Here is an 18,097-nt window from a genome sequence, read left to right on the forward strand (position 1 = left end):
TTATTAAGGCTAATAATGTACTAAAAGATTAGTACTATAATTATAATCTGCCTTATTTTATGTAGTTACAATGAAAACTGTTTATACCGCTTTTCTTTTTGTTTCATGCACTACATTTAAAAAGCAGTTGTCCATCTTGTAGAATTATTTTAATATACACTATGAAATAATACTGAACTGCTCTTTGAATGATCAGGCTGTTAAGAGACCCACAGAACTTCTCTTTCAAGGTGCACAGGGAAACCAAGAATATTTGTGCTTAAAACTATGAAAAAAGCCTTGGGCTTTCACAGTTGTAGATGGCAGTTCTCTGAGGCCTGATTTAATGTATTTTTTGGTATCCACAGCTTTGTGACAGCTCTTGGTGAGAGCAAAGGGATACAATAGTCTTGTGTTGACACACAGATTGTGCGGTTTTAAATGTAAAGTCAGCAAGAAAACTTGAGTGAGGGAAGGAAAAATAAGAAATTGGGTCTTGAGGCTGCCTCTGTTACAGGAAAAAATAAACCCCACCGCTGCGTTGCACAGCAGCTGCATTGCACGGCAGCTGCCCGGAGCTTCTGCCCAGTCAAAGCCTCGACGGTGTTCCGGCGGGAGCGGTAACGCAGCCGCGGTAGGATCGAACCGTGCCCGCGCCCCTTCCGCGGCGGCCGGTGAGCTGCGGCCCTCAGCGCCGCTCTCCCGCTGCGGGGCGGCCGCCGCCGCCGCCTGAGGTAGCGTGCGGGGCCCAATGGCGGCGGGGAGCAGCCGTGGGGACCCCTCGGCCCTGGGGCCGCCGCCGGAGTCGAAGCCTTCCGCGGCGGAGGGTCGCTGGGGCGACCATGAGCCGACGGCGCAGGTAGCTCGGGGAGGGAGGGCTCGGCCTTGGCGGGCGGGGAGGGCTGGGGCAGGACGGGCTCGGTGCCCGGGGGTGGGTGCTCAGGGGCTGCTGGAAGCTGAGGGTTGAAAAGCTTTCTGTCACTTTACGCGTGCTTAACGCTCACGGCAGCTGTTTTTTTGTTAGTTCTGTTCACACAAACGCATGCTGGACAGTCATGCGCAAAATCCTAAATGGCCGAAGAAAAGCCTTTTCAAAATATCTTTGACAAAAGTTGTAACAGCCTTGGCTAAAACGTGTGGCCTAAGAGCTTGATGTGCTGCCCTTTGGGCCAGAATCAAGGAAACCAGTGTTTGAAAGACTTGAGAGTGAATTAATAAGATTTAAAGCTAAGTATTACTTTTCATGAGAGGAAGAAGAATTAGGAAACCAAACCAAACCTCCTTCTCCTCCAGCAAAATAAAAATAAAATCCACATCCATCAACCTTTCTCTCTCAACCTGATTTGGTAAACCCACTCCAGGCTAGTACCAAGCAGAGGATGTGAACTCGGACAAGTGGAACTTAAAATCTTTATTCTCTTCTGGTTCTTGCTTTCATACTCCCCCTCGTGGTCTAAGCTGTCAAAAATAATTTCAAGGAAAAATATTCCTAAACTTTGCTGTGTTTTGTTACAGATCCAATTTAAAATTCTGAGAGGACACAGTGATACTGTGAGCTCCTGCCATTTTTGCTTTGAAGACACAAAAATACTTTCATGCTCTTATGATAGAACAGTGAAGCTCTGGGTATGTTATGAACGCAACAACAACAAATTAAAAAAACTTAAAGCTGAAATCAAACAAGGGATGTTATACAGGCATGAAGATTGACTGAATCATCAAGGAGCCTTCTGAAGATATTTTACTAAAGTTTAAAAATAGCAGCTGTGAATGTTTTTGCAGTCACAGATAAATAGTGAAACTCCTATTTCATACTTTGAACATGTTCTTTGACGTTAAAGGGTGACCCTTGTAAGCATATGTAGCATACACTGAATCGGAGCTCTAGTTTATTAATATTTTAAAACTGTAAGTTGATACACAAGGCTTACTCTTTTTCTCCTGAAAGTTTCTTTTTCTGACTTGTTTATGTATATGGCTGTTTGTGGAGGAGACGTAGAAGTTAGGGATCACGCAGTTGTTAGCAGCATGGCTGTGGTGTTTTCATACTTGTCGCTTGCTTTTTCATTTTATTTAAATCTTGATTTGCACCCTTTATTTCTTGCTCCTCCAAGTTTTGTGTAGTTAGCTGGGGTTTCCCTAAAATTCCAGCCACCCTGGGCAGGGCAGCGGTGAGATCTGAACTGGGGAAGTGTACAGATTCTGGGCGATCAAATCTAAATTTAGTCTAAAAGATAGCCTGGAGACATACAGTTATGTGAGCCTTTGAATTTTATGCAAACAAATGACAATGTAGCTGTCCTAAGCAGATTGCAGACATTGAGGTCTGGTATATATTAAACAGTCATTACTTGATTCAAGAATTGGTAATGAGTTAGAGTAATGCCTTAATATGATACAAATGAAGTAATTTTATAAAGGATCTAAAGTATTAACTTTTTACCAATGCAGTTTCTACCATAATCCAAACCTTTTTCCAAATGTACTGAAAAAAGCCAAGAACCCCAAGAGTGTAAAAAGTCCAGGCAGTTTTCAGGTTAGCATTATGTTATCCAAGAGCTGTGGATGGCTAGATCCAAGAAATCAGGAAGTCTAGAATGAAAAAAGTCCCGTCTTTTAATGATCAGTTCCAAAGTAAATAAACGTGGAGATCTTAAGCAAATATTATAGATAAAAATAAGTGTATCCCAATGTGTTAGTCATGACATTTACAGTATTATTAAACTGTCAGATTGACAGTTCCAAACTTTCCTGCTTTGTCTGAAATCAGAACTGGAACTTGTATTTTTCTGTCTTCAGTGAAATGTTATTCAGCTGTCTTACATGTAAGTAAACTGAAATCAAGACCCCAAAATAAGAAGATAATCCATTAATTTTTTTAAGCACAGTAGATCCATGAATTTTTTTTTTGCTGGAAAGGCTATAATATGCCACTTGCCTGAAGTGTGGAAAGATTAATATGTCTAAGAAATGTTATCGTTATAATTTTTATCGAAGAAAGATTTATTCAACACTTGTTGAGCAATACATCATTTTCAGAATCTATCCAGAAGTGTTTGCCTGAGTATTGGGAACTTTCTGATAGCAATGTATAGGCAAGATTATGTTAAGATTATGTTACTTTGATAAGCTTAATTTTGTCTGGACAAGCCTAATTTCCTCCTCTGTAGGAACAGCTGAAGCAATTAGAATTCAGGAGAGTATGGAGGACTTGGTCACGGGGGGCTAGGCCAGCCCTGACAATTTCACTTTGGAGTTCTCTTTGCTTTGAAAAAGTAGATACCAAATGATTAAGTGTACTGAGAAAGCATTTGAAGTTCCTCTTGAGAACAGACAGTATCGCACTGACAGTCCACACATCTTTTGGAAAACAAAGATTAATAGGGCGCACAGCAGACAAAGACTAGATAAGTGTAGAAGGCCAGTTGTGACTGCAAGGCTTTTTTGATTCAGAAAAATAGAACAAGAACGTATGGTAACTTTAATATTTTTTTTTTCTTTGGTCTTAGAGACATTCCTAATGATTCTAGTGTCAGTTGTTAGGCCTGTAGTGCATTGACACACGTTCAGAAAATAAGTGAAGAGTAAATGTACTTCCACTCCAGTTTTGTCTGTTATCGAGAGCTGCCAAGTTAGCAGGATAGCTCCTTCAAGTGACAGTCCCTGTATGGAAGCAGCTTTAGATCTGAGACTTGACAGCTGATGTTAAAAAGTGGAGGAGTAGTCAGGGGTGCGAGGTTTTATTCTCATATTGAAGACAAATGAAAGAACACATACACAATGAAGGGAGTTTGTTGCCCGCTTCCAGACTGATCCTGAAACCTCTTGGTACTTACACAAACAAAAATCTAATTGAAATAATTGGGTTAATCATGGAAATAGAAGATTATTCACCTAGATGAAGGTATGATGACTGATCCTGTGATACTTTGATCTGTGAGTTACTTTGCATGTCAGCAGTCCTCCTGGTTTTTTTGGTTTTGATGTTTACAGTCAGGCACCATGATCCATTTTTAAAGTTCGATTCATATTTTTATTTGTATTACTGAAGAACCTCAAGGCTTTACTCATGGGTTAGGACTGCACTATGATTTGAACATTATACATGTATGACAAAAAGATATTCCGTTTCTGAAATCACTTAAAACTCTGTATAACAGACTAAGTAGATAGAAGATGATGGAGAAATATAAATGAACCAGTAGTGCAGTATGGGTCATCATCTCAGCACTTCAGCAATCTGTTGACTGTTGTTGTAGGAATCACAAAACAGAGTGGTTTTAAATTTAAGAGTGGTTTTGTATTATGAGAGAGATTTCCAGTTATTTATAGGTGACTTCTTCAAAACATGAAGGACAGCAAAGGGGAACTCATAGGTTTTGAAAATGTAACAACTGAGTGACAAAGGCTGGCATCAAAGGTAGGGCAGAAGGGAGATGATGTTTGGGGATAAAAGACTTTGTATTTGAAGACGAGGCTTGTATTTGTGACTGAGAAAGAGGAGTCAATGGAAGAACACAAACAGAGGGAATGACATAATACCGACAGTAAAGGGAAATCTGTGGAAGAGCATTGCACATGGATACAAGGAGGGGAGACTATTTGTGAAGAAAATGATGTTGCAATAATTGATACAGGGATGGCAAATCTTGAGAGTGTGAGTTTTAACTATGTGAATGAAAATGGAAAGCCATCTATTAGTTTATGAAGAAAGACTTGCTAGGATTTAGGTGTGGACATGGACATGAGAGTTTAAGGAGAACTCTTTTCAAGAAATTTCTGGGGAAAACTATTGTGATGGGAAGGAGATAAATAGAAGTCTGGGTGTGATATATGAAGAACTCTGAGATTGCAAGAGCAACTAAAGTAAGACTAACTTTACTGATTTCACAAGTTTTTTTTTCCCCTTATTTTGTGATGCTTTGTATTTTTTTTACAATTTAGCAAAGCACTTCCTAATCAAACTCATTTGGATTTATTCAAGGATGTTGAGAAAGGATTTCCTATTCAAGTTTTTGAAGAACACACTGCCCCAATTTCTGAGTGCAACTTGACTCCTGATGACAGAAGGTGACAATTTTCTATGTTAATTTATTAAAAAAGTGATTTTTTTGTGTGATTTCAAGGTTCGATTTCAGTGCACATGGAAACACTTAGTACAAATAAGTTATTTTTTCAATCCTTCCTGTGGTTTCCTAACTTGTACTACATCAAAGTAAAACTTTTTTTTTGCTTACTTTCGTGCCTCACAATACGTCATTCTGCTCTAATTTTGTCTTACATCTCCCTTCCTCCATACACTCTTCCTACTTCTCTCCATCCGTGCACTTTCATTTAGGCTGTCTATACTCTGCTAGCAGACTGCTTACTGCCAGACTCCTTCATCCACATGAACTACCATAAATCTCACCTTGTTCTCACCTACAATTTGTACAGGAGCAAATCTTTTCTGTTTTGCATATGATGTTTGCTGAATTAACAGGAACCTTTTTATTGTCTTAAATGCACATTGGAATAGTGTGATAGATTATGGCCTCTTTTAGGGCAAAAGACTTGTCTAATACTGGTTTTGAGTCAAACGGGGCTGGAAGTCTATCTTTGCCATATGTTCTGAAAGGGGTATATAAATATATATCACTTGTATAAAAGAACAACATTGAATTAGCCAAGGCTCAGGGATTCATCTGTCAGTGAGATTTATACCTTCATAAAAGTTCTCTTCTGTCTGTATTGTTTATTAATATTCTATAGCCTTTCCATTAAGCCTGTCTTGTCAATTAAAGAAGAAAGGCATCTTAATCCAGTGTCAATCTGTGGATGTAATAATTAAAATAACTGCAGCATATATTAACATTCGGTTAAGTAGGTCATGCAGTGCCTCCAGGGGTACTATTTCTGGCATATTTTATCATTAAGTCAAAGTTTAAATACATTTTTATCAGATTGTAGAGTTGACTGATTAGTTTTTTGATCACTGAATAGTACACATGCTATGCTGCCTGCTGCAATTGTGTATATTTTTGAAAACTGATAAAAAGCAAGTAAAATACCATTATGTATGACCCTGGAAACCCCTTTCCAATCAAAAATGCTACCAGTTCATAAACTTAATGTGGTCTTTTGCGTTACGTGTTTCTGTTTAGGAGCAGAGATTGTGTTGGTTGCGGGAAGTATACACATATGGAGAAAATAAAAAGATTTTAATAATCTAATTGTATTTTTAGTTGTTAGAATCTTAATGCATTGAGTTTCTTGGGCAAAATGTATAAAAGTGAAAGATTATGAATTTTATCAAAATAAAAAGCCACAATGGTACTAAAAACATTTGTCACAGCCAGTGACATTCCATATAAATATTACTTTAGATATTTGGGAATATTTTAACAAAACTGTGTGAAGGAAAAATTTTTGAGCTCCCGTTTCATGGAAACCTGCCAGTTTTAGTAAACTTTATTGAATAGCTTTGTTGTTTAATGTGGCTTTGTGTTTGTGCAGAGCAGTGTTTGTGGTAGAGGGTTACCCAGCAACATAGCCGCTGAAAATCCAAAAAAGCCTACTGACAGAACACTTCACATTCATTAAAGACATTGTAATGGCTTTAAAATTATTCTAATGTTAGAAATAATTAAGTATCTTGTAATGGATGAAATGAAATTGAGATGACTACTTGCACTGAAAATTATATACATGGCATTTTTATTATTAGTTTCTACCTGAAATATAAATAATCCTTTTTTCAACTAAGCTATGCAATAATTTTTGCCGTAGCCTTTAAATATCTGTTTTAAATTATTGGATTTGAGGATGTAAAATCATAGTCAGAATTAAATGTTGTCATTTATTTCTTAAATACCTTATTTTACGTGAAAACATTGATTGCTGTTTTCACTAACATCATTTTTAGGCTGGTTACATCATCATATGATAACACTGTCAAGGCCTGGGATATGGAAACAGGAAAAATGCTTGTATGTATCCTTTTGAATGCATCTTGCAGAAGGTACAACTGTAAAATTCAGATTTATTGCTTTGTTATTGATAAATGAGAAAACAAAACAGTCTTTGTTAGCACAATACAATATAGTTAGGGTAGGCAGGCTTGATTTTAGTCCTAGTTTTGATACTGATAGTTGCTTGATCTTGGATAAGTCTCGTGATGAACGTGTCTCAGTTATTTCAGATACAAATGGGTATGATAATAATAACCTGTCTCAGAAGATACATTTAAGATTGATTAAATTAACATTTTAGGATTTGAACAGGGTGGCCTTGTCTAATTTTAAGTTTATTGCTGATGCAAAAATAGAAAAATTGGATATAAAGACATCTATCAGCTTTCACCAAAACAAATATCAAAAGCCTTCTTTCTGAACCTGCTTACAGATTATAGAAAGTCTGCTGTAAAACTCCCTCTAACCCTCAGCATGTTTCTACAACCTCTTATTTTCTCTTTAGTGGACAGCAGAACATGAAGGCATTGTAACTTCATGTAATATTTCTTGTGATGGTAGATATGTGGTATCTGGTTCAGACAAAGAAAATACCATATATGTTTTTGATGCAGTAAGTGCAACAGTAGTGGCACATATCCAAGGTAAGACTTACTACTTTTACATCTTGTTTGTGCAGCTCTTGAATTTTTTTTATTTCTTACCAGAAATTGAGAAAATTAATTAATTCAGTTCAAATATTCTTACTTGAGAAAGGCAAAGGAAACTTATCTGTAAGACATTAAACCCAATATTTTTCAGAATAGGCTTATAAAAAGGAGATAATGGGCCAAAATTAGACCAGCAGTGATTCTTTTTTGAAGCATAATTTCCCTTTGAAGGTAATTTTACTAATGAGACCTCAGTCCCATGAGGCTTCCACTCAGGACTGCAGGTCTGGGAGTTTGCCATTCCTGCAGAATCAGCTTCTAAATATATGAGCAGTCTTACAAACGTTAAATTAGCATATGGTTAATGTGCTCCTGTGAATCAGAGCCTGATGGTAAAATAATTTGGGTTTAAAAATAAAAAGTACAACAAATGGATCGTAATAGCTTCATTAGAACTGTCTCTGTTAGGTGACGCTATCAGGACATATTTTGTTTACATTATTTTAATGGAGATATTTGCATTCTTAAAGTATAATTACCTGCTTAAGTGCTCCCTAAGAGTCTGAGTAATTAACTGTCATTGGCATTATGGGGCCAACTTCCGGACTTATTTTCAGGAATGGAGCAGAGAAATAAGTTACTACAGGTCAGCATGTGAATTTACGATGAGTGCCTGGGTACAGGTTTGTACTCATACTACCTGCTGTAACTATGAGGCCTCTCTTTCATTGAGAGGTAGGTGAGGAGGTGTCCTAGCCAGTGAAATAGCATTTTGAAATTACAGTGTTTTGGAAATAGACTGTCATATAGACGCTATGCCGCATAGACGTTCTGCCTTTCAGACCTCTGTTCTGAGATCCAGATGTAATTATTCAAAATAACTAATAGCCTCACTTGATGTTTTTTGTATAGGTCATCACAAAAGTACAATCACAAGATGTTGTTTTGACCCTGATAACCGAAGAGTGACTTCAGTATCATATGATAAGACCATAAAGCTATGGGATATGATAACACGATCCACCTCAATTACAATTAATGAGTAAGAAACAATACTGTAGTTAATTATGCATGGCATTATTTGCATCTTTCACAATTATCAGTGAGATTTATGCTAAGATTTGTACTAGAGAAAATGAACAATAATTGTTGAACTAAATAAAGTAATATGCAAGCAAATGACATATATAGAAAGCGTGAATAAAATGGTCCACTCAAGCTTCCTGCTGTAAGTAATTGAAAAATTGTATTTGGATGACTATAAGCATTTCTACAGTCAGTGCTATTTTTTTAGAGCTTCTAGGTTCTTGGGTATATATAGAGGCAGAAGACAGCATATGCAATATGGTATTGCAGTGTAAACGTTCTGATTTCTACTAATTAGGAAAAATATATAATCATTGACAAATGAGATAAAATATTACTTGGAATAGTGAAGTCTTTAAAAACATTATGAAGTGAAGCAAAAATAATACAGAGGAAAAGGAGAAAATATATCCAGATGTTGGGAATTGATAATTAATCATGAGTTCTTACAGAATATTTTGTGATAATTAGGTTTTGCACAGCAACCAGATCACCTTAGCTCTTCGTAAAATTCATGGGCCTCAGAGCAACCACAGGATGATCTACTCTGCTCCTAATGAGTGAAGACCAATGAAGACCTCGCAGACTTCCAAACAACCTGTTCCATTGCTTCACTGTGTTAATCATTAGAAAGATTTTCCTAAGGTGGACTGTTTTGGCTGCAACTTAAGCTCACATGTTTCTGTTTAGATCCACTTCAGGCATGGAGATCAGATTATTCCCTTGTTTTCTTCTGCATTTTTATATATATCCAAGAACTTCTATAATATCTGCTGAGTCATCTTTTCAGTAGATTAAATAATCCTTATTTATTTAATATGTAATTATTTTTTCCTATTTTACTGATCATTCTAGTTGTTGATCTCTTACTGATCTTTCCAGTTGGCTCACATTTTTATTGAATTATATGGCTCCATAATGTAAACAGTGTTCCCCCTAACTGGAAAAAAATAGAAATGAATTATTATTACATGCTTCTCTGTGGATGTACCTCTGCTCATACGTCCTGGGATGAGAATCACAGAATCGTATAGGTTGGAAAAGACCTTTAAGATCATAGAGTCCAACCGTAAACCTAACACTACCAAGACCACCACTATACCACGTCCCTAAGCACCTCATCCAAACATCTTTTAAATACCTCCAGGGATGGCAACTCAACCACTTCCTGGGCAGCCTGTTCCAATGCTTGATAACCCTTTCAGTGAAGTAAAATTTCCTAATATCCAGTCTAAACCTCCCCTGGTGCAACTCGAGGCCATTTCCTCTCGTCCTGTGGCTTGTTACCTGGGAGAAGAGACCGACCCCCACCTTGCTACAACCTCCTTTCAGGTAGTTGTAGAGAGCAATAAGGTCTCCCCTCAGCCTCCTTTTCTCCAGGCTAAACAACCCCAGTTCCCTCAGATGCTCCTCATAAGACTTCTGCTCTAGACCCTTCACCAGCTGCTTTGCCGTTCTCTGGACACGCTCCAGCACCTCAATGTCTCTCTTGTAGTGAGGGGCCCAAAACTGAGCACAGTATTCAAGGTGCGGCCTCACCAGTGCCAAGTACAGGGGGACAATCACTTCCCTAGTCCTGCTGGCCACACTATTTTTGATACAAGCCAGGATGCCATTGGCTTTCTTGGCCACCTGGGCACACTGCTGGCTCATATTCGGGCAGCTGTCAACCAACACCCCCAGGTCCTTTTCTGCCAGGCAGCTTTCCAGCCACTCTTCCCCAAGCCTGTAGCATTGCATGGGGTTGTTGTGGCCCAAGTGCAGGACCTTGCACTTGGCGTTGTTAAACTTCATACAGTTGACCTCGGCCCATCGATCCAGCCTGTCCAGGTCCCTCTGCAGAGCTTTCCTCCCCTCAAGCAGATCAACACTCCCGCACAACTTGGTGTCATCTGCAAGCTTACTGAGGGTGCACTCGATCCCTTCATCCAGATCATTGATAAAGGTATTAAACAGGACTGGCCCCAACACAGAGCCCTGGGGAACACCGCTTGTGACCGGCCGCCAACTGGAGTAAACTCCATTCACCACCACTCTTTGGGCCCGGCCATCCAGCCAGTTCTTTACCCAGCAAAGAGTACACCCGTCCAAGCTATGAGCAGCCAGTTGCTCCAGGAGAATGCTGTGGGAAACTGTGTGAAAGGCTTTACTGAAGTCTAGATAGACAACAGCCACAGCCTTTCCCTCATCCACTAAGTTGGTCACCTTGTCGTAGAAGGAGATCAGGTTGGTCAAGCAGGACCTGCCTTTCCTGAACCCATGCTGGCTGGGCTTTATCCCTTGGTTATTCTCTACATGCCGTGTGATGGCACTCAGGATGATCTGCTCCATCAGCTTCCCCAGTACCGAGGTCAGGCTGACAGGCCTGTAGTTCCCCGGGTCCTCCTTCTGGCCCTTCTTGAAGGTGGGTGTCACATTTGCTAATCTCCAGTCAACTGGGGCCTCCCCAGTTAGCCAGGACTGCTGGTAAAGGATGGAAAGGGGCTTGGTGAGCACTTCTGCCAGTTCCTTCAGTACTCTCGGGTGGATCTCATCAGGCCCCATAGACTTGTGAGTGTCTAAGTGGTGCAGCAGGTCACTAACCATTTCCCCCTGGATTATGGGGCTCCATTCTGGCCCCCGTCCCTATCTTCCAACTCCGGGGGCTGGGTACCCAGAGAACAATTGGCCCTGCTATTAAAGACTGAGGCAAAGAAGGCATTAAGTACCTCAGCCTTTTCCTCATCCTTGGTCACTGTGTTCCCTCCCCCGTCTACTAGGGGCTGGAGATTCTCCTTAGCTCTCCTTTTGCTGCTAATGTATTTGAAGAAGTATTTTTTGTTGTCTTTTACAGCAGCAGCCAGATTGAGCTCTAGCTCAGCTTTGGCCCTTCTCATTTTCTCCCTGCACAGCCTTGCTACACCTTTGTGGTCCTCCTGAGTTGCCTGCCCCTTCTTCCAGAGGTCATAAACTCTCCTCTTTTTCCCCGAGTTCGAGCCAGAGCTCTCTAGTCAGCCAGGCCGGTCTTCTTCCCCGCCGGCTCGTCTTTCGGCACCTGGGGACAGCCTGCTCTTGTGCCTTTAGGACTTCCTCCTTAAAGAATGTCCAGCCTTCCTGGACTCTTTGCCCATTAGGGCTGCCTCCCAGGGGACTCTGTTTACCAGTCTCCTAAACAGGCCAAAGTCTGCCCTCCGGAAGTCTAAGGTGGCAGTTCTGCTGACCCCCCTCGCCGCTTCTCCACGTATCAAGAACTCTATCATTTCGTGATCACTCTGCCCAAGACGGCCTCCAACCATCACATGGCTCACAAGTCCTTCTCTGTTCGTGAACAAGAGGTCCAGCGGGGCCCCTTCCCTACCTGGCTCACTCACCAGCTGTGTGAGGAAGTTATCTGCCACACGCTCCAGGAACCTCCTAGACTGTTTCCTTTCTGCTGTATTGTATTTCCAGCAGACATCCGGTAGGTTGAAGTCCCCCACAAGAACAAGGGCTAGCGATCGTGAGGCTTCTCCCAGCTGCTTATAGAATAGTTCGTCAGTCTCCTCATCCTGGTTGGGTGGTCTGTAGCAGACTCCCACCACAATATCTGCCTTGTTGGCCTTCCCCCTGATTCTTACCCATAGACACTCCACCCTATCATCACCACCATTAAGCTCTAAACTATCCAGACACTCCCTAACGTATAGGGCTACCCCACCACCTCTCCTGCCTCGCCTATCCCTCCTGAAGAGTTTATAGCCATCCATTGTAGCACTCCAGTTGTGCGAGTCATCCCACCACGTTTCTGTGATGGCAACCATATTTGAGAAACAAATATTTGTTGCACCCTTTTTTTGCAAAACTTTGGTGTAGTCCATCGTTCCCACCCCTTATCTGTGCAGTTGATTATTTGTATGTTACTACAGAATGTCAGACTTGACAAAATTGAGCTGATCAGGCACCATGCGTATTAGATAATTGATTAAACACTGTAACGCTCCTACAAACTGCAGTGATGACAGCAGTTTCCTATAGAGACTGTTATAACCTTTTTATTTTCTTGATGATTTCTTCAATTTGTGAAGATAATTTTGAATTTTAATCTTGTCCCTTGTATAACTGCATACCATCTTTGGCTTCATTTCATGTCTGTACTCTTTATCTCATTACCTACATTGTTAATGGAAGTATGAAAATAGGACTGGATTCAGGACAGATGCTGTGGATGCCAGCTCAATATGTACTTTCATTTTCACAGTGAACCAATTATGGCCACTCTCTGAGTACAGAGGTAGTTTTTCCAGATCATTTTTCCTTATATGCTTTTGGAGAAGATCATGCCCAGTGCCAGAAGCCTTGCTCAGTATGGTCTCCTGAGCCTTCACGTGCTAAACTCTCATATCTCTCACTGAAGTCAGTATACAGTAAAAACGTTATGTAATCTTGGGATATTGTTATCACTTTAAGAAGGAAGTATGCAACAATAGAGATGTCAAATCAACCGTTAAAAATATCAATGGCTTTAAATAATCTCGACCAATTTAGCTTTGAATTCTTAAAACAATAATCAGAGAGTCTGCCTTTAAACGTTGTAATAAAATTGTCTTTAAGGGATTAGGAATTACTTTGGATGGGAAATTCAATCTGCAACATTGTAATGTTTCTTTTAAATTGCAGTGACTACAGTATTGTTTCCTGTAAGAGACGCTCATAATCCTTTCCCCACTGTAGATTTCAGGAAGCACTAGAGTCCTCACCCAGTTCTGGAATGTCCAGATTTCTTTTCTTATGAGTATCACTGCTTCCAAAATTAGACTTTAATCTAGAATTGTTTAATTTTTTTCTTCCAAATGTTTGAGTTGAAATTTACATGTAGAAATAAATGCATGCTATTTATTTAATGAAAAATGGGTGGCTTTTTTTGGTAATTTACTTTCAGTAAAATGCAGTTGTGTTGTAGCTGCTAAACAATTTATTGTTAAGCTGTGTTCAATGAAAAAAACAGCTGGTCACTTGCCACTTAACAGCTAGGGTTGCATAGTGCAAAATGACCTAATCCAATAAGGGATTGAAGCCCGTGCTGGCTGTGAGGTTGTAAGCAGCTCCAGAGACTTTACAGAACTATTCATGTGGTTAAAATTCAGAATATGTTTATGGTGCTTTACTGGATGGAGACAGGGTGCTCAATGTGCAGGACGCTCTTTGAGAGATTTGTAACGTTTACAAAAGCTCACTCTTCCTGTGTTTTTCACCTGTGTTTCAGGGGACACAGCAATGCTATCTCAGATTGCTGCTTTACCTCTGATGGTCATTACTTGTGCACAGCATCCTGGGACAAAAGCTTAAAAATATGGGACATAAAGACAGGAGAATTTCGGTGTCGTGAACCCATTTCCTTGAACCAAGGACATGAAGGTTCTGTGAGTTCCTGCCTTTTTAGCCAAGATGGTGAGTTATCTTAATACTAGTGTATGATGTATCTTAATACCTATGTATAGGACATCTCAGATGAACCACGAGTGACCACTCTAATCATGTAGGTAATTAATTCATAATTTCCAAGATAACATGTTTAATTATGAGAAAATGATGTCAATGTAAATAAGTAAATTGAAGTTGATGGTCCGTGTTCTGTCTTAACCAGGCAACTGGAACACTTGCTTAATTGATATACCCATCAAGAGGTCCAGTAAAAAGATCATAATGGAGTAAAAGCACAATACTATGTTAGAAGATTAACTTAGCACTTGTGGATATTCTCCTAACGTTAGTTAGTTGAAAAAATTTGTTCAGTAAATACTGCACTGATCTGTAATAATTAGGAAAATGTGTATGTCTTTGTTAGTACCCCTGAAAGTAATATTACTTCACAACCAAACAACGTATGCTAGTAATGTACTTCTGAAAAACTTCATGGATGTTCTCAGCGACGCTGATGGAGCACATAAAGTACCATGTTGAAAGCAGATGATATTTATGAATTATAGCAAGACAATTTGGCACCTGGAACTTGATGTCTCCCTGATACTTGGATGAATAGGAGGAGAATAGGAGGAAGAAACAGACTTCCCAGTTTACTTAGATCTGAGCGGAGGTAGTGGGGAGCTATTTCTTACTGCCCTCGTTCCATTACTTTCACTAGATCGTAAGACAACTCCTAGTCCCTCCACAGCATGAAATTAGTGTTACTGCAAACTGCTACTGCGCTGAAACAGCTTCTCTTCTCTTCACTGGGATGGACTAATATGAATTTCTGTACATTGCGATCTAATTGGCTGTTGTCTTTTGCAACTTCACATCCGAATACTCCAGTAAAAATGACTCCTGAACTGCTGAGAGCGGGTTAATCTGCAGTCATACCCATACAGTGCCTTCTGAGTTAGGCAACTCAAATAAATAAATAGCAACTCTGTGGGGAAAAATGTACTTGTGGCTTGAAGACATGCAAATGCAGATAGGCCTATGAATATTGGAATCTGAAAGCATGCTTTCCACACTAAACTCTACTTTTTTGTTTTTATTCACAGTTGACCTAACAATTCTGAAAGTATTCTCTATATTTTAATTTTTAAACAAGGTATCTCCTTAATTTTCTAAGTCAACAAAATTTTCATGTATGTTTTTTTCCACTCAATTGTGTGTTTGCTAAATTTACGTATTAATATTTACAAAATTAAGAACATTTACAAGAAGTAGCTGAAAGGAACTTCTACTATTTTGTTAAGGCATGACTAATAGCTCATTATTAAATGTTTTTATAAAGTCTGACTCACTGTTAGAAGAAACCTATTTTATTAGTCTGTATGACAAAGCAAAGATAAAATATAGTATTCTGATTTTATATTTCAGCATCACTTCTTGTGTCTGGTGGATATGACAAAACTATAGCTATATGGAATACAGAGGCAGGCTATAAAAAGCTAAGCTTAAAGGTATGGAGCTCTTGGTCACTAGTTTGATGAGAAGGTGTAAAATGTATTGCTGGTTTAAAAGCATTGAATATTTCATTATCTGACAAATACCCTTGTCCATCCTTTTTAGATACAGGCAGGAATATATCCTGGATTTGTGTGATTTAATTTCCTAGAACAGTATATTCTTACACGATTAGCTACAAAGATACTACCTTTGTCAAGTCAGTTGTTAATAAGCTATTACATTTCTCTTTTTATGAACAAGCTTATTTAAGGATTATATTGAATGGAGTTGTACCTATGTTTTAGGAGAGAGTTTTTTCCAGCAAGTAACAAGAGCCTGGGTAGTGCATATATTCATTTTGAAATGCAACACTCTTGTGTATCTGTATGTTTACATGCTTGCTTATGTCCACAGAAAACAGTACATTAAAAGGGAAGCATTGGAAAAAAAAAGTATGTATCAGTGTTGAGGTTGTCAAGCTTAGCTCAGTCCCGAGGTTACATAGTTTACATTACTGCTTATAGTGACAGGGATGTGGTCCACCATGTTAGAGTACTTCTTAAGTTGGACAATTCTGTAAATGAGGTAGCTGTTCAGTATTTGGCTATCACTGCTTAGAGCTAGGCCTCCTCTTTTCTTCCATATCCATGGTAATACTACCCAGAATTTGAGACGGTAAGTAATACCTGCATACAATTAAAAAAAAAGTCCAACTCTCATTAGGTTTTTTTTGTGCCATCATGGCTTTATTTTTTGCAAACATACCATACTGTATTACAGTACCTTTCATTTGTTTCTTATTTTAGTGCAAACAATCCACAAGACTTGAACTAGTGATCAGACGTGTGGGGCAAAGAAAAGGATTAACAGTATTCATAGTTACATGCATATGTTTTGCAAATGTTAATTTCACAGAAGTCAAGCAATGTCAGAGTTCACATCGGCAACCTTGGCTCTTTCCTATCTTATGAAAATATGATTTTAATGGACTTTTTTTTTTTTACTTACTGCATATGCTATTCAAGGTTTAGTTAAAACTCATGAACAAACCCACCTGGAAGATCTCAGAAAAGACCACTTTCTTACAAAACCTTGGGCTTAAAAATAGCTTTCAACTGCTGTCACATTCAAGATAGCATCTTCATATAGGAGAGCTCATAAGCCTGTGCCTCACACCTGTTCCCTTAAATGTAAGCTTATGTACCCTACGGAACTGGAGCTGTTTAAACCTTTTGAGCAGTAACAGTACACATTATCCACCAGCATTGGTGCTTTACATAATACAGCTACTGCAAATTTCCCAGTTCACAGCAATCATTGTAACTAACTCGGTTTCCCATAAAAGAGAAGGCATCTGTTTAAATGCTAATATCTTTGTAACTATGGAGAATTCCAGTTTAGTATCCGTGCCTTGGTATAATTATATTCTGGGCTCATAACTAAATTTAAAAACATGTTTTAAAGATTCTGCTATACAAACCATGTTTTATGTATACATGTTTGACTACTTCTCTGTGCTGGAAAAATATATGTTCATCTTTTTATTGTATTTCTCAGGTGTGGCATTTGTCTATCAAAATGACAGCATGCCTTCCTAAACTCCAGGAATTTTATCTGTTAATACCATTCATGTTTGAATAACCTCCCTAGCTGGAATAAATAATTCATTTTAGATTTTAACCTGTTTCTATTCTTATGCCAACTCAATGCTGTTAACCTCAAATCAGCTGTGCTGCTGTTGTCAGAATGAGGATGTCTGATAGAGCTGCTTGACTTGGCCTGCTTTCAGAATTGGTTTCCTTCCCTTAAACAGGGGAAGCTGCTGTCTGTTCCCACAGCTCTTCCCTCCATTATCACATAAGAGCCTCAAGATTTTTTTAGGTAATGAGTATTAGAAGTCAACTCTCTCTTTACAATTCTTCTTTATTAAACTGTTTAAAACATAGAAAAGACCTGTGCTTAAATGGAGCTTAAACCCACGGTGACTGTGTAGCTGTCATTCTTCTGAGTGCTGCAACTGGTGGCCTGGTTACCAGAGATTGTAACAGCCACTGATTTCAGGTATATGTAGGGATGTATGAACTTCATAACAACATTTTTTCTTGACTGGACATGAGGCACTCTAGATAAGAATTTTCTCACTGCATTTCAAAATGGATTTATGGTACAAATAGGGTTTTTAAAAATAATAATAATAAAGTCTTCTTCCTTGTGTTATAGTTAAATTTTGCTTTATTGTAGGGTCATTGGGACTGGGTGACAGATGTTGCGATTAGCAAAAACAAGAAATGGATTCTTTCAGCCTCAAAGGTAATCACTAATTCCTGATGTGGTTTCAGGAGCTAACTTAGAAATGGATGTGAAGATTTCATCCCTTGTTTTCAGCTTTTTTAAAAATGAAATTTAACAATGGTGAAGTTGTCCATAAAAGTGCTAAGTTGTAATCAGTATTTACCTCAAGTAATTACAGAAAATCTTTAAAAGAATTTGATAAGTATGTTTATTTTTTGTTATTTTAAAATGTGCAGGCAGTTTTAAGATTGCTAAAGATTGTTT

General features: G+C 38.9%; 1 protein-coding gene across 2 annotated transcripts in view; it reads left to right on the forward strand.

Annotated features, from left to right (window-relative positions):
- The first annotated feature begins 502 nt into the window (after positions 1–502).
- The window catches only part of WDR88 (WD repeat domain 88), a 35,657-nt gene continuing 18,062 nt past the window's right edge, over positions 503–18,097 (forward strand). For both annotated transcript variants that reach the window (XR_012044046.1, XM_072871817.1), the window contains exons 1-9: positions 503–838; positions 1,495–1,605; positions 4,964–5,049; positions 6,884–6,947; positions 7,435–7,573; positions 8,492–8,621; positions 13,887–14,071; positions 15,473–15,555; positions 17,783–17,851. Coding sequence is in view for 1 of the 2 variants with exons in the window: in XM_072871817.1 (XP_072727918.1) it covers positions 731–838; positions 1,495–1,605; positions 4,964–5,049; positions 6,884–6,947; positions 7,435–7,573; positions 8,492–8,621; positions 13,887–14,071; positions 15,473–15,555; positions 17,783–17,851 (975 nt within the window). In the remaining variant the exon portion in view is untranslated. The remainder of the gene's footprint in view (positions 839–1,494; positions 1,606–4,963; positions 5,050–6,883; positions 6,948–7,434; positions 7,574–8,491; positions 8,622–13,886; positions 14,072–15,472; positions 15,556–17,782; positions 17,852–18,097) is intronic.

The sequence above is a fragment of the Ciconia boyciana genome, chromosome 9 (genome assembly GCF_034638445.1).
Source record: "Ciconia boyciana chromosome 9, ASM3463844v1, whole genome shotgun sequence".
NCBI lineage: Eukaryota > Metazoa > Chordata > Aves > Ciconiiformes > Ciconiidae > Ciconia > Ciconia boyciana.